At 42.0% G+C, this 16,876-nt stretch overlaps 1 protein-coding gene across 2 annotated transcripts; it reads left to right on the plus strand.

Annotated features, from left to right (window-relative positions):
* The first annotated feature begins 5,136 nt into the window (after positions 1-5,136).
* Positions 5,137-10,332, plus strand: LOC100191547 (uncharacterized). 2 transcript variants are annotated; one of them, XM_008668819.4, is made up of 13 exons: positions 5,137-5,506; positions 5,598-5,772; positions 6,855-6,935; positions 7,168-7,250; positions 7,356-7,471; positions 7,554-7,664; positions 7,767-7,879; positions 7,977-8,283; positions 8,365-8,448; positions 8,553-8,588; positions 8,667-8,738; positions 9,236-9,304; positions 9,916-10,332. In XM_008668819.4, the coding sequence occupies exons 1-13, from the start codon at positions 5,497-5,499 to the stop codon at positions 9,946-9,948; spliced, it is 1,290 nt and encodes a 429-aa protein (XP_008667041.1). In that variant the 5' UTR covers positions 5,137-5,496; the 3' UTR covers positions 9,949-10,332. The 2 variants fall into 2 exon arrangements, with proteins under 2 accessions (XP_008667041.1, NP_001130449.1); NM_001136977.1 differs by having other exon boundaries at positions 5,244-5,506; positions 8,538-8,588; positions 9,916-10,301.
* The last annotated feature ends 6,544 nt before the right edge of the window (positions 10,333-16,876 follow it).

Consider the following 16,876-nt stretch of genomic DNA (forward strand, 5'->3'; position numbering starts at 1 on the left):
TTCCATTAGATATTCAGAAATTTACCGGGGTCAGCTGACCCCAAAAAAGGGCTGGCTCCGCCCCTGAGGAAGGAGAGCCTCAACGTGGGGGATCACATCTACTCCTGGAAGGCGACGTGAGTCTACGCGCATCACGGTGAGGTGATTCGTATTGTGTTGCTTTTGCTTATTAAATGGATCGGGTGATTGGATCATATTAAATGGGGTTTCTTTGAACTGAATTTTTTTTAGGGTTGAGATTTAGCTAGCTTCTTGGGCATGGATTGATTATCTAGATAAAACACCAGCACCATTTGGTGAGCATATCCACGAACCCTTTGTTTGTGCATTAAATCAGTATGGTATTGGTTGATTTGTTTCTCTACGTCCAGTTCTTGGAAAAGGCTACTTGCATTGATTCGGCAGTGTGAAGTGTCCTAGGATGACACCTTAGATCCATTAGTTTCTTACAAAATTAGTCAGTTAATTGTGGCAGTTTGCTGTTGTGAGCCTCCCTTTATTTCTCATCTTCCTTTTTAAGTTGTTGGCCTTTCAGAACAATATCTTACTTTTTTTATATACGAGTATGTTGATGCAATGTGAGATAAAAACTCATAGGTTTTGTCACATTTATCTGATTTTATCTTTGGCCTTTGAATATCACACAAATGTGTTTTGTTTAATACTGCTAAATGCTCACAGTGCTATAATTTCTTAGTTGTTTTTTGAGTTTTCAGGTTGTGGATGCTAAAGTTATTCATCTGGACTATAATAATAGCTGCATATTTTTGTCACTTAAAGATGTAAAGGTAATTGATCATTTCCTTTTATAAATTTTTTGAGCATGTCAGGCCTTCCTGTTTTCCTGTGTGGGCATGTGTTACTTTGCCACTTGCATCACCTTTTGGTTTGTAGTTTCATCCAAGTATATCATAGACTGCACACTATGCTTTGGACAGCTTTCCACATGTGTTGCTGCTATGCAGGTGATGGTGGAGACAACACTTGGCAAAGAAGAGTTGAAAGAGGCAGTTTTGATGTGCACTAATAGGGTTAGCTAGGATCTCCATGATGTGCATTTGATGGGGGACTAATTTATCGGGTTGCTAGCAGGATTGGAACAGCATACAGACTGAGGGCAACGATCGTTGATGGAGCTGCCAAGTTAAATGGTTTGTTCAATTGACATAAACAAAGGCAATTAACTCACATTCTACTACGTGGAACAAGAAATAGCCTTTCTAGAGGAGCAGTAGCAGGAACTGTGATATCATGTGTTGTTTATTTTGATTGCTGGTATCTGACTGTTTAGGAGGTAGAAAATGAGAAAAGTCATACCACTCTCATGTCCAAAAGATTCGGTCCAACTTAGTATGGAACATATTTTTTTCTTCCTATAAATTGTCACATTCTCCTCGCGAAAAATGTGTTATCTTGGCAAACACAATAGTATGTTTTTTGTCAACTTGTAATGGCTTTTCAATTAAATATCTTTACACGCAAGGTTTCACAAGCTGAGGGAATGAAGGTTGACATATCCACGAGGTTCTCATATGAAGAACTTTCCGGTGCTATAAACAACTTCAGTATGGACCATAAAATTGGGCATGACAATTTTGGTTTTGTTTAGGGAGTGTTTGAATGCACTAGAGCTAATAGTTAGTGACTAATTCTGCTGATCTTAGAGGCGAGGTCAGCTCAACCTTTTCTCACTGTGTAACATGGATAGGCAATATAGTTGGTGCACATGCACTCGAAAGTTCAATAGACAACTAATGTCTATGACCCCTTAAATAAACTAAATAAAAGGAAGTAATCCATCTGTGTTATGCTTACGATGTGAAATAATTTTCCCTTTTCTCTTTCGTGTGTCCAGAAAGTTGCCATAAAGAAAATAGATACAAATGCATCTCAAGAATTCCTTAATGAATACAAGGTTTTGACAGGCGTCCATCACTCGAACCTGGCTGGTGATCTTAGATTTTTCAGATATAACACATATTTAGTACTTATCTTAATTATCTTAATTACTAACTTACTATGCATTTTGTTTTTCATACTTTCCTCAGAAAATTAATAATAAAATTGACTAGAGTTCATAGAAGATTACATTTCTTAAATATGTAACATACCATTAGATGTTTTCATGCTGGAATATTTTTAACTTATTTTTTGGTACCCATATGTGCGCTTAATTGGTTATATTGTGTTGAGAGTCGTTGTGGATATGGAGGCCGCCCCTGCTCCTGTCTTGGCCAACGGCACTGTCCAAGGGGACACAGTGTAGTGATGATGTCGTTTCGTATCTATATTTCATACAATTTTTTTACTCCCGTAGCAACGCACGGACACCAACCTAGTTATATAGAGATTGCATAGAAAAGATTTTTTGGGTGATAATAGATGTACCTGTTATAGAAGAGAGCTAATGTTATTAGTATCTAAATATTGAAAAAGGAAATAAAGCACAATATATACATAGTAGTTGATACTTAAGTTACTTTATATAAGGGAAGGTATAGACAAAAAGTTGTTCAACAGTTACCATGCTAGTTATATAAGTGCTTTTACACCAAGGACAACAAAATACACATTAATGTAGAGATCCAGTACCTTAACTCTACTTTCGTTGTTATCAGCTTGCTACAAAAATTAAAAATTCAGTATTACCTTTTTAGAGATTGCATTTTTTTTGATGAAAGAAGATGTACCCAACATTTAAAAACTTAACAACTGATGGCTTCTTGCAGAATGTTTTATAGCCAAAATAAGTTATCATGTAATTTTTTTAAGTGCGCGTCGTGCCTGCTTAAAAGGAATACAATCGTAAATAATTAATCTCAAACAAATACATATATGGAGTATAAGAATGAGTGTGTACCTTGCACTGTAGAAAGGTGAATACAAATCAACTGAAGGTAATAAAAAGTAGTTTTTAGAAAGAATATACTATCGATTATCTAAGAAGTTCTTAAGACGAAAGCCACATTTTTTTACATCTTTTTCTCATGAAAAGGCCAAAAAAGAATAGTGTGGAATTATTAACATGAAACCACAGTATAAATGACCAAAAGTAAATAGGATAAGAAAAAAGTAAACACATGATTAAAAGGTATTGTGATCTAAAAAAATGAAGAATGTGTATATAGGGGGAGTGGTCGGAGAGAGAAAATCTCATACATCCCTTAAGCAAATCCAGAATAAATAAGCAGGGGCAGACCCACAGGTGGATCGAGGTGGGCCATGGCACACCCCCTAAGCCAGGCCCTCCATGACCCCGTCCTAGCCCCATTCAGTCGTTCCTTCGACCGTGTGTTGAGCAAGCGTCGATGATGCGTGAGTACGCTGGCGCAACAGATTCGTGAAGGCGTTTTATATGAGCACTAGTCGGTTGTCTATGCGTTGCAACGGCTCAGAACAATACTCACGTAGACTATCCACCAAATAAGTCACATGAACTCAAATTTATAAAAAAAATAGATCAAAATATGGAGTGGTTGCTAAACTAGATGCGCTCCATATAAATTATTGTACTTCATAGCAATTACTAACGTTTAAAACCAACAAATAACCTTTTCTTTTACTGTTAGTGTAACAAATCATTGTTGCTTCATCCAATTCAGTAACCTCAAACACCATGGAGTCCATTGCGCCAATGTGGTCTCAAAAACGACCTAATGCTTGCAAGAGCCAAGAACACAGGAGACGAGCACCGCATGGATCTTCAAATCCTAACACATATTTTGCAGGATCCACGAGCGTTCATCAGAATAACACAAACCATGTGCAGACAATAAATAAAATATTACCACACCCAAATTATGTTTAGTCCTTAGCACAACAAAAAACTAACACCCAAAACAATAGATGAACAACACAAAATTTTTGCAATGACAGAAGAATGTGTGACAGGTACATAGAAGCGGTAGAAACATACCGAGTCAACGCCATGGTAAGAAAAAGGCCATGTAGACAGGCGATGCCGAGCCATTGAACGGGTACCATAGACAGCAAATCAGTGACCCCATCCCTCGCCTCCCCACTTTCAAGGTTTCATAGATCAGGAAGGGAAGGGAAGAGGCGAGCATACATGTTCGTTGCTGGAGATGGACACGACGAAGACCTAGACATATATAGGCGACAAAGGTAGTGTACCGCTAGATACATATATATATATATAGAGAGAGAGAGAGCAAGCAAGCGAAGAAAGAAGCCTAGCCGGAGCAGCTACAAACCAAGAGGCACCTGCACCAGGCGCCAGCCCGAGAAGGGCGAGAGAATGCGACCGCCTTGTCCGCCTTGGACCCGCCGAGGCGACACAACAACACCACCAACTCCGTAGCATATGTCGACTGCTGCCGCGCTATGAGCCTTGATTATCCAATATCTTAGACATGGACTCATCATCACCAAGATAACCTAAGCGTGACAAGCGCCACCATGTCCTCCTCGGCGGCACACACCGAAGAAAGGCTAGGAGGACTCGCTTCGTACTTGCATCGACGAGCATCGGTCGACTCGCAGCTATGACAGTGGGCGGGGGCAGTAGCTTGGGGGGAAGAATGGGGCGAAGGCCGGGAAGCCGAACGGGACGTTCGACGACAGGTGAAAACGATGGTGCGCCATGCTGCGAAACGTCCTCGTGGACGTGCAATAGCCACTGCGCAGGTCGGTGTCGGCGCTGGTGTTGGACGAATACGGGGAGGAGACGTCTGCTCCTACGCCCTCTACCGAGAATGGGTTGCGAGAGGCGGAGACGCGAGGGGAGAGAGAAATGAAGCATGATGGTAAATGAGGTTCAAAAATTTGTATATACATATGTATAATTTATATTTTAAATCAAAACAACTAAGCATGATGTTATACTGTTTAGATGATTTTACCTAGTATATTCTACCCTTTTTCTATCAAGGCGTGGAGGTTGGTTGCACGGGGGACATGCGTGTTTAATTTGAAATAGATGCGAGATTATTTGTAAAAAGAAGGCGCAGGAATGGTAGGATGACCATTGAAACTAATGAAATATATAGATATAGATGTTCTGCTGAGCAGATAGTTTCCTGCTGTATCACGAGGAAAAGCCGTGAAGAAATCAAACGAGAAAGAGAAAGGCACAAAAAAATAAAGAACGAAAACAATGGGCAGTGAAATAAATAAAAATGGCAACCGCGCCGCCCTCATCTCCCTTCATCTCCTCAAGCAAAGCAAAGGCGAGCGCGAGAGAAACCTGAACCAACTTCCCAGACCCGCTACTCCCTCGCCGCGATTTCCTCACATGGCAGCGCTGCGCCTCCGCGAATCACTCGAGAGGAACGGCCCCCGCTTCTATTTATCCGGCCCTTGTCCCTGCGCCGACCCGCGTTGCCCCAGTCCCGATCTCGCCGCCCCCTTCTCCTCCCTCCGCGTCCATCGCACCCGCTCCTGATCCCGCTTGCTTGCTCTGGTTCTGCTTCCGCCGTTTGTCTCGCGGGTCCTGGGAGCTCCTGAGCCCTGGTTCTGTCTCTAGCCTGTCTTGCCATGGGGAAGAGTGAGTTTCTCTTGACGCCGATTGATTAGTGGTGTCTTGTTACCGTTTCACGGGTGGTGTAGTAGTTGGTTCTGATTGGTGGTTTGTTCAGGCAAGAAGAGCAAGGCCCGCGGCGGCAGGGACGACCTGCTCGACAGCAGCGACGCCGACAGCGTCAGCTCCTCGTCCACCGCACTGTCGGATCTCTCCATCTCGTACGCTACCGAGCACGTCAACTCGCAGGAGTTCGTCCTGGACAAGTACATCGACGCGCTCTACGAGAAGAGGTCAGGAGGGTCACTCTTTACGCGCTCTACGAGAACAGCTTCATGTTTGCTGTTCTGGCGCCGATGGTGAAATAGGCATTTCTGTTCGTGTGTTTTTTACTTCGATTTCGTTGAGCTTACTTAACTTATGTGTATTGTAGGCATAGATAGTTTACTATGTCGCATCACATTGTAGCTGGCTGTCTGGCTGACCCAATTGTAGTTGGCCGGGCAATACGGTTTTCTTGTTTGTTTGCATGACGTTCACTATATAATGCACGGGTTCGTCTTGGACTATAGTTTGATGTACTTAAACTGCAGTTGTCTATTATTTTTATTTTACTTTACAAGGTCCGGACCCAGGATAACCTGATGACTAGTAAATAAATCATGAAATATGCTGTAACTTGTTATTTTAGGGTTATTCGGTAGTGGATCGTGTTTTTAGTTTTTACTGTGGTTGAAGGTTGTCTTGGCCCTCATTTCATGGTGGATTGGTGGTGCTGGCTGGAAAATAATAGGAAGCAATTTATGAAATTAGAGTACCCTTCATTTTTTAAAGATAATCTGCCTTCTCAGAATTCCTTTCGCTTTCATTTTACTTCATGGAAGCTATAGGATATTAGCAAAATGAACACCAAATTATGGAGTGTATCCTATTCTTACGGCGACAGGTACTCAAATGGTTAAACCGCAGTCTGCAGCCCAGTTTTCACTTGGATATGATAAATTTGAATGGTCAAAGATTGGAAAATTACTTTCCAATGGTCAAAGTTGTTCAGCTGACGCTTTATTATTTGTGCAATAATGTTGATAGAGCGACAAGGACGAGAAGCCATGTATTTTGTGTATTTGCCTCCTGATGTAATTTCTACGGATGTTTCTGCTGTATTGTTATATTTCGCTTAATAACAACAATTGGCCATGGTTATTAATGCTGCCGATGTTTTCATTTCATATGAACAATAATTTATCATGGTTATTTATGTTGTTTGTGTGTTCATAGCCTACTAACACTAATGGATCATGGTCATTAATGCTCATTGTGTTTTCATAAACTAACCATCCATTATACTGATGCTACTGTATGTATTCTCTTTTAGGGGGTCTACAAGAGAGGCAGCATTGGGTAAACTGGTTGATGCCTTTGAAAGTTTTATGCTCCATGGCCTTGTGGAGGACAAGTATGTTAAGTTCCGTTAGTGAGCCTTAAATTATGAAATGTTGCATGATTTTTTCTTATTTCCCTCTAAATCATATTTTGAATTGCATATTTTAAATTGCCATGAACTCAACAAACTTCCCTGGTATCTCATGGTTGCATTATATACTATCCGGCTTAGCTCTCTTTCCGTTATGGTATGTTTTATCTAACTTGGTGAAATGTATAACCATTGCGTGTTTATGCTTTTGAAGGTATGCCACTCTGATGAGTCAATTAAATAATTCCGTGAAAAGGGGATCTACTAAGGAGGTTTTTCTGGCATCTCATTCCATTGGTATGTATATTAGTATGTATACTGCTCCTGTTCACATTAAGTAGTTCAAAGCAAACACTGTTGTTTTATGACAATGTATTTGGCCATTTTCTTTTGTGTTGTCAGGGTTATTGGCTATTACACTCGGTGTTGGGAGCAGTTCACATGAAATAATGGAGGAGTCACATCCCCAACTTTGTAGGGTACTTCAAGCTTGGTCCGATGCATCAAAGATGATATCTGTATGTATATTTTGTTGTCGTCATTTGACTTCCAATCTTTATCTGCACTTTCAGTAAGTAAATCTAAACTGACCTTCTGTAGGCACTTGATTGTTTGGCTGTCATCACATTTGTTGGAGCATCTGATCTGGCTGAAACAGAGTTATCTTTGAAAGCCATGTGGGATGTGATTCATCCAAAGTCTGGTTCAAATGTAATGTTCTCCATTTACTTGTTATCGTATTTTGCAAGCTAATGCTGAAAGGAGCTGCATCCAGTTTCCTCTGATGACTGTACATGGTTGGAATCTCTGCAGGTGGGAACTGTTCGGAAACCTAGGCCTCCTGTGTTAGCAGCTGCTGTATCTGCATGGACTTTTCTCCTGACTACTATTGGTTCATGGAGGATAAATACCAATATCTGGAAAGAGTTAGTGTTCTCTCATCTCTGTTTTCCTCCTGTTGTATGTTTGTGCACACTAACCTATCGGTGGATTTACCTAACCTACCTTTTTCCTACTTGTTAGGCCCATTGCATTTCTGTCTACTCTTTTGGAAGCAGATGATCGTGCTGTTCGGATGGCTGCTGGTGAAGCATTGGTTTTGTGCTTTGAGTTAAATCTGCTTGATGTTTCTTCTCGTGAGGACGATGGTGTTAACACAGGAGGAACAGCTGGTTCTAAGAACAAGCTTTTCTTGGATATGCAAGCATTAAAAGCAAAAATATCAGGTCTGGCCACTAATCTCTCTGCTGAGGCTGGGGGGCAAGGTGCAGACAAGAAAAAACTTACTGACCAAAGAGACTTATTTCAAAGGATCTTAGATTTTGTCAAGGTTTGTTAGTACCTGCTCTAGTTTAAGAGCTTCAAATCCTTGTTTCTGTTTCACTTATTATTGATGATCATCTTTTTGTAGTATGGTGACTGCCCTGAAGAATCAATCAAGATTGCTGGAAAACGTGATGTTTTAAGGGTGTCGTCATGGTCTGAATTAATCCAGGTGTTTGTTTTCTCTCTCCTTGCCTTGGCTTGCAAAATATTAATATTCTTTCATGTTCTCATTAGCTATTTGTTCTTCTTGTTAATCAGTTGAATTTCTTAAAGGGGTTTCTGGGGAAAGGCTTTCTGAAGCATGTTCAGGTTAGTGTCTTCTGAAAGGTTATTTGTAAACCATGTATTTAGTAAATGGCATGACAAGTTTTGAATTCCTCTGTATAGGAGAATGGACTTCTTCAGGATATATTTGACATTAAGGTTGACAAAACCGAAACCCTGTCGTCCACTAACAAGGTAATAAATCGGCGCCATAGATGTTGTAAGTTGCAATGGTAGTTATAAGTTTGTCAAGTTGATCAGTCTGGGTATAAGCTAACCACAGTAGTCTTTTACTGTGGATGACCATACAACGTTCAAAAGTTCAATCCTTTGGTAAAAGCTGATTATAACCATAAGGCATAATGTTTTGTCCTTGTCTCCTTGATTGCTTTGTGTAAGTTGGTTAACAATATAAACAATGGTATAGGAAAAATGCTATGTTAGCAATTTCATGTGTGATCTCAGTCACCGAAAAAGATATATATCATTATTGGCTTTAGTGTACCCCATGTAGTAAAACTCATTTTCCTGTAAATAAAGTTTCGATCTGTCTGTTTGCATGAACTGTTTAGATTTCACCCATTGAAACCGTAATAAGCATCTTCTGTTATGTCGATCTGCCTGTTCTCTTGGGGTTGCTTTTAGTATTATATATGGATTTCTGATCACAAACAACCCCAAACCTTCTGCAGAAAATCTTTAGGTCTGAAGAGGAAAAAGGAAGAGCTCTGAAATTGAACAAGGAACGTCGTCTAGCCCAGGTAATGCTAATGCAAAATGCCCTCTTCATGTGAAGAACTCTCCTTAACGTCACCCTATTTTTCTTCAGCATCGAACAGTAATAATTAAAATAATTTTATGGATACCTCATGCCTGGAGCTCTAAAAGTAACCCTTGTAAATATTTTCCCTCACGTTACTGTGGGTTCGCTGCAGGGTGGTGTTTCGTTACATGCAGGGAGATAATAGGTTATAAATTTTACACTATAAAATTTAAGGATCGGACTCTATTTATATTCATTTTTAACTAAAATTAATTAAAGGTCCAAATAAATCGTGAAGAAACATTTGAATCATGATTCATTATCACCGCTAGTTAGCCCATGCTCATCATAGCGTGTATATGGCTATGACAAACACTGTTTTGCTATTTAAAGAGTGGAGTTTAAAATAAGGAATGCGATAGGAGGTGGAATAAGGAGGCTGCTAGAGATAGCCTTACATGTTAGTCTCACCATGTATACAATCTTTATCACTATGCTTTTACTAATGCCAGCGAAACAAAAAAACAAGCAATGAAAAGGGTGCATAACCTATGTAACAACTGTAGTCAGAATAATGCTATTACACATACAATGTTTTGATGATTTCAGGTAAGGAAGAATGCTGTCATGTTGGACGACTAACAAGGTCACAAGGGTGGGAAGGCAACAGCCATTCCGCGTCTCTGTTTAAACTACTATTTACTGGGCTGTCATGTTGGGCCGTTGTCTGTGTAAACTACTATTTACTGGCACATTCCATTGGAGGTTGTGCCGTCATAGTACTGAGACACTTGAGTTATACTGATATAGTGCACGTAAGCGATTTACTATTCGTACATATGGAACGTCAGATAGCATGACTTATGTTGGAATAATAAAGTTAATTAGAAGTTCAGCTAGATTCATGTGGGAATAGCAAGAAGTTACTTCGAATTTTAGGGTTTGTTTGGTTCAGCTTCCTAAACTAGATTCGTTGCCAAAAAATTTGGAATCTCAAACAAATAAGTACAATAGAATTTTTCTTTCTATAGCGATCTGTTTGGTTGGATGTCGATATTGAGAGCTACAGAATTGAAATGGGACCAGGAACAAAACTGAGTGGTCATTGAAATGGCCTTGGATTCAATACCAGTGTTTGGATGGCACGAGAAATGGCCTTGGATTCAATACCAATCAATACGGAGCGGAATGACTCGAATTAGGGCATGTACAGTGGAGAGACACCAAAACGGTTCTCCAAGCACAGGAGACAACTAAGAGACTCTATTGTACAATGGAGTGTCTATAAACGTAGTCTATTAATAAATACAAAATTAAATGTATTTGTATAGCATCAGATCGATAGAACAGACGACAAATTCGTACAGTGGGAAGTGAGGCGTCTGTTGCTACTTGGTTTACGAGCCAGAGGCGTCTCTTCACGTAGAGACGGCTCTAAGATTTTTTTGCAAATAACCCCTTAAACACCTTAAGAGACTCCACATTAAACATCACTGTACATGCCCTTAGTGATGACATTGGGTCAGGTTTGGATTAGGTATGGTAAATATCCGCCCGCGACAATATCCGTGAGCATTACTTATACTCGTCTGTGATTATACCCGCAGGTAAGATTTTGTACCCGTGCTCGTACCTATTGGTTATCGGATACCCGCGGGTACACTTAACACAAATAAACAAACTGCTATATAGGGACCTATGGTTGACAAGGTAGAACAAAAAGTCCATGCAGATTGAAAGTTGCCTAGAGGGGGGTGAATAGGGCGAAACTGAAATTTACAAACTTAAACACAAACTACAAGCCGGGTTAGCGTTAGAAATATAATGAGTCCGCGAGAGAGGGCGCGAAACAAATCGTAAGCAAATAAAGAGTGTGACACGCGGATTTGTTTTACTGAGGTTCGGTTCTCGTAAACCTACTCCCCGTTGAGGTGGTCACAAAGACCTGGTCTCTTTCAACCCTTTCCCTCTCTCAAACGGTCCCTCGGACCGAGTGAGCTTTCTCTTCTCAAATCAACCGGGAACAAAACTTCCCCGCAAGGATCACCACACAATTGGTGTCTCTTGCCTTGGTTACAATTGAGTTTTGATCACAAGCAAAGAATGAGAAAGAAGAAAGCAATCCAAGCGCAAGAGCTCAAAAGAACACGACAAATCACTCTCACTAGTCACTAAAGCTTTTGTGGAATTTGGAGAGGATTTGATCACTTGGGTGTGTCTTGTATTGAATGTCTAGCTCTTGTAAGTGGTTGGAAGTTGAGAAACTTGGATGACTTGAATGTGGGGTGGTTGGGGGTATTTATAACCCCAACCACCAAACTAGCTGTTTGGTGGAGGCTGCTGTCGCATGGCGCACCGGACAGTCCGGTGCGCCATCGGACACTGTCCGGTGCGCCAGCCACGTCACCAGGCCGTTGGGTTCCGACCGTTGGAGCTCTGACTGCTGGGCCCGCCTGGATGTCCGGTGGCACACCAGACATGCACTGTAGAGTGTCCGGTGCGCCACTTCGCGCGTGCCTGACTTCTGCGCGCTCTGGCGCGCATTAAATGACTCTGCAGGTGACCGTTGGCGCGAAGTAGTCGTTGCTCCGCTGTCTCACCGGACAGTCCGGTGCACACCGGACATGTCCGGTGAATTATAGCAGAGCGAATTCCCGAAGCTGGCGAGTTCCAGAGACGCTCTTCCTTGGAGCACCGGACACTGTCCGGTGAATTATAGCGGAGCGTCTCTGGATTTTCCCGAAGGTGAGGAGTTCAGCGTGAAGTCCCCTGGTGCACCGGACACTGTCCGGTGGCACACCGGACAGTCCGGTGCGCCAGACCAGGGCACACTTCGGTTATCCCTTGCTCTCTTTGTTGAACCAAATTCTTGGTCTTTTTATTGGCTAAGTGTGAACCTTTGGCACCTGTATAACTTATACACTAGAGCAAACTAGTTAGTCCAATTATTTGTGTTGGGCAATTCAACCACCAAAATCAATTAGGAAATAGGTGTAAGCCTAATTCCCTTTCAATCTCCCCCTTTTTGGTGATTGATGCCAACACAAACCAAAGCTAATATAGAAGTGCATAATTGAACTAGCTTGCATAATGTAAGTGTAAAGGTTGCTTGTAATTGAGCCAATATCAATACTTATAATATATGCATGGATTGTTTCTTCATTTTTAACATTTTGGACCACGCTTGCACCACTTGTTTTGTTTTTGCAAATTCTTTTTTAAATCCTTTTCAAAGTTCTTTTGCAAATAGTCAAAGGTAAATGAATAATATTTTGCGAAGCATTTTCAAGATTTGAAATTTTCTCCCCCTGTTTCAAATGCTTTTCCTTTGACTAAAACAAAAAACTCTCACTAAATGAAATCTCCTCTTAGTGTTCAAGAGGGTTTTGATATATTAATTTTGAAAAACTACTCTCTCCCCCTGGTGAACACAAAGAGATACCAATTTGAAATTTATCAATTGAAAATCCTTAGTTTTAAAATTAGGTGGTGGTGCAGTCCTTTTGCTTTGAGCTCATGCTTTCTCCCCCTTTGGCATAAATCGCCAAAAACGGAATCATAAGAGCCCTTAGAATTACTTTCTCCCCCTTTGGTCATAAATAAATGAGTGAAGATTATACCAAAGACGGAGTCCTTTTGCTTGGGACTTATGCTCTCTCCCCCAAAGATTGAGAGTTGCCCGGAGCGACAACGAAGGATGAGTTACGGAGTGGAAGCCTTTGTCTTCGCCGAAGACTCCGATTCCCTTTCAATACACCTATGACTTGGTTTGAAATAGACTTGAAAACACATTAGTCATAGCATATGAAAGAGACATGATCAAAGGTATATAAATGAGCTATGTGTGCAAGTTAACAAAAGAAGTTCCTGGAATCAAGAATATTTAGCTCATGCCTAAGTTTGTTAAAAGATTGTTCATCTAGTGGCTTGGTAAAGATATCGGCTAATTGATCTTTAGTGTTAATATATGAAATCTCGATATCTCCCTTTTGTTGGTGATCCCTTAGAAAATGATACCGAATGGCTATGTGTTTAGTGCGGCTATGCTCAACGGGATTATCCGCCATGCAGATTGCACTCTCATTATCACATAGAAGAGGAACTTTGGTTAATTTGTAACCGTAGTCCCTAAGGGTTTGCCTCATCCAAAGTAGTTGCGCGCAACAATAGCCTGCGACAATATACTCGGCTTCGGCAGTAGAAAGAGCAACCGAATTTTGCTTCTTTGAAGCCCAAGATACCAAGGACCTTCCCAAGAACTGGCAAGTCCCCGATGTGCTCTTTCTATTAATTTTACACCCTGCCCAATCGGCATCCGAATAACCAATCAAATCGAAGGTGGATCCCCTAGGATACCAAAGCCCAAACTTAGGAGTATAAACTAAATATCTCAAGATTCGTTTTACGGCCGTAAGGTGAGCTTCCTTAGGGTCGGCTTGGAATCTTGCACACATGCATACGAAAAGCATAATATCCGGTCGAGATGCACATAAATAGAGTAGTGAACCTATCATTGACCGGTATACCTTTTGATGTACGGATTTGAGAGCACCTAGAGGGGGGGGGGGGTGAATAGGTGATCCTGTATAACTTAAACTTATAGCCACAAAAACTTGTTAAGTGTTAGCACAATAAATGCCAAGTGGCTAGAAAGGAGTCTCAACAAAACACAATACCACAAGAGATCAATCACAGAGTTGACACAGTGGTTTATCCCGTGGTTCGGCCAAGACCAACGCTTGCCTACTCCACGTTGTGGCGTCCCAACGGACGAGGGTTGCAATCAACCCCTCTCAAGTGGTCCAAAGACCCACTTGAATACCACGGTGTTTTGCTTGCTTTCTCTCAATCCCGTTTGCGAGGAATCTCCACAACTTGGAGCCTCTCGCCCTTACAATTGAAGTTCACAAAGAACACAGAGCAAAGGGGGAATGAGCAACGCACACAAGACTTCAAAAGATCAGAGCAACAACGCGCACACAAGTTGCAACAAGAGCTCGCAACACAACTCAAAGAGTTCGCAACTCAACAAGAGCTCTAGATGCTATCACAATGAAACGAATGCGCGAGAGCGATGTCTTGGTGCTTAAGAATGTTGTAGGAATGCTTGGTTGTTTTCCTCCATGCGCCTAGGGGTCCCTTTTATAGCCCCAAGGCAGCTAGGAGCCGTTGAGAACAAATCAGGAAGGCCATCCTTGCCTTCTGTCATCGGGCGCACCGGACAGTCCGGTGCACACCGGACAGTGTCTGGTGCCCGATTCCTTTCCTTAAATGGCGAAGCCGACCGTTGCAGATCTGGGAGCCGTTGACGCACCGGACATGTCCGGTGCACACCGGATAGTCCGGTGCCCCCTTCCGACCGTTGGCTTGGCCACGTGTCGCGCGCAGAATCCGCGGCCGACCGTTGGCCCTGGCGACCGTTGACTCACCGGACAGTCCGGTGCACACCAGACAGTCTGGTGAATTTTAGCCGTACGCCGTCAGCAAAATTCCCGAGAGCGGCCTCTTCGGCCGAGGCAGCCTGGCGCACCGGACACTGTCCGGTGCACCACCGGACAGTCCGGTGCCCCAGACCGAAACAACCCCTTGGCTGTACACAGCCAACTCTTTTCTTTTCTTTTTCTTCCTGTTTCCAATACTTAGACAAGTATATTAGTACACAAAACCAATGTACTAAGACATAGAAACATACCTTTGCTCTTGATTTGCACTTTGTCCATCCACAAGCATGATTTCACATTTAAGCACTTGTGTTGGCACTCAATCACCAAAATACTTAGAAATGGCCCAAGGGCACATTTCCCTTTCAATCTCCCCCTTTTTGGTGATTTATGCCAACACAACATAAAGCAACTAGAACAAGTGCAAAATCACTTCAAATAAAAATAAATTTGAGTTTTATTCAATTTTGGCATATATGGATCATCCTTTGCCACCACTTGGTCTGTTTTTGCAAATCAAACTCAAATCTCTATCTCTAGGTCAAACACACATGTTGAAGCATATAGAGAGTTATTCCAAAAGAGATTGGTCACAGATTTCAAAAACTCCCCCTTTTTCCCATAATCAACATTTCTCCCCACAAGAAGCCAACTTTTGATAAGAGAGACAATAAAAGAGTTTTGCCAAAACGAAAAGCTCTATTCTACTATTTTCAAAATCTCAAGTGGTAGCTGATCCATTTATTGCTTTGGCCTTTATTTTCTCCCCCTTTGGCATCAAGCACCAAAACGGGATCAATCTTGGCCCTTTAACCCCATTGCCTCACCAAAATCTTCAATTAAGAGTACAAAGGCAATAAGATCATAGAGATGAACTTGGAATAAGTTACCCTCTCATCGGAGTGCAGTGGAAGTCTTGCATGGTCCAAGTCCACCTTTTCCCTTTCAATTCTCCTTCGAGACTAAATCAAGCAAACTCAAACAAATGGTTAGTCTCAAAGGGTCAAGTTGTAGCACATCTCCCCCTAAATGTGTGCATCACTTGCAAAAGGACTTGTGAGGTCCGGGGAGTGCTTGTACAACTTGAGCACCATCAATAAGCAACAAAATGCATAAGGAACATGATCATACATGCATACGCTAAGCATAATATCCGGTCTACTAGCACATAAATAAAGTAAAGAACCTATCATGGACCGGTATGCTTTTTGATCAACGGACTTACCTCCTTTGTTGAGGTCTGTGTGTCCGTCGGTTCCCATCGGCGTCTTTGCGGGCTTGGCGTCCTTCATCCCAAACCTCTTTAGCAAGTCTTGCGTGTACTTCGTTTGGGAGATGAAAGTGCCGTCCTTGAGTTGCTTCACTTGGAACCCAAGGAAGTAGTTCAACTCGCCCATCATCGACATCTCGAATTTCTGCGTCATCACCCTGCTAAACTCTTCACAAGACTTTTGGTTAGTAGAACCAAATATTATGTCATCGACATAAATTTGGCACACAAACAAATCACCATTGCAAGTCTTAGTAAAAAGAGTTGGATCGGCTTTCCCAACCTTGAAAGCATTAACAATTAGAAAGTCTCTAAGGCATTCATACCATGCTCTTGGGGCTTGCTTAAGTCCATAGAGCGCCTTAGAGAGCTTACACACATGGTCGGGGTACCTTTCATCCTCGAAGCCAGGGGGTTGCTCCACGTACACCTCCTCCTTGATTGGCCCGTTGAGGAAAGCGCTCTTCACATCCATTTGGTACAACCTGAAAGAATGGTGAGCGGCATATGCTAGCAAGATACGAATTGATTCTAGCCTAGCCACAGGAGCAAAAGTCTCCTCGAAATCCAAACCTGCGACTTGGGCATAACCTTTTGCCACAAGTCGAGCCTTGTTTCTCGTCACCACCCCGTGCTCGTCCTGTTTGTTGCGGAACACCCACTTGGTTCCCACAACATTTTGCTTGGGACGAGGCACCAGTGTCCAAACTGCATTGCGCTTGAAGTTGTTGAGCTCCTCCTGCATGGCCAACACCCAGTCCGGATCTAGCAAGGCCTCCTCTACCCTGAAAGGCTCAATAGAAGAGACAAAGGAGTAATGCTCACAAAAATTAACTAATCTAGATCGAGTAGTTACTCC

This window comes from Zea mays, chromosome 2 (assembly GCF_902167145.1).
Source record: "Zea mays cultivar B73 chromosome 2, Zm-B73-REFERENCE-NAM-5.0, whole genome shotgun sequence".
Lineage (NCBI taxonomy): Eukaryota > Viridiplantae > Streptophyta > Magnoliopsida > Poales > Poaceae > Zea > Zea mays.

Excerpts from the sequence above, each read along its gene's own strand:
- LOC100191547 (NM_001136977.1), top strand. Across the intron at positions 7,665-7,766 it reads ATCCAAAGTCTGGTTCAAAT|GTGGGAACTGTTCGGAAACC; the intron begins GTAATGTTCTCC and ends GAATCTCTGCAG. Across the intron at positions 8,449-8,537 it reads CATGGTCTGAATTAATCCAG|TTGAATTTCTTAAAGGGGTT; the intron begins GTGTTTGTTTTC and ends CTTGTTAATCAG.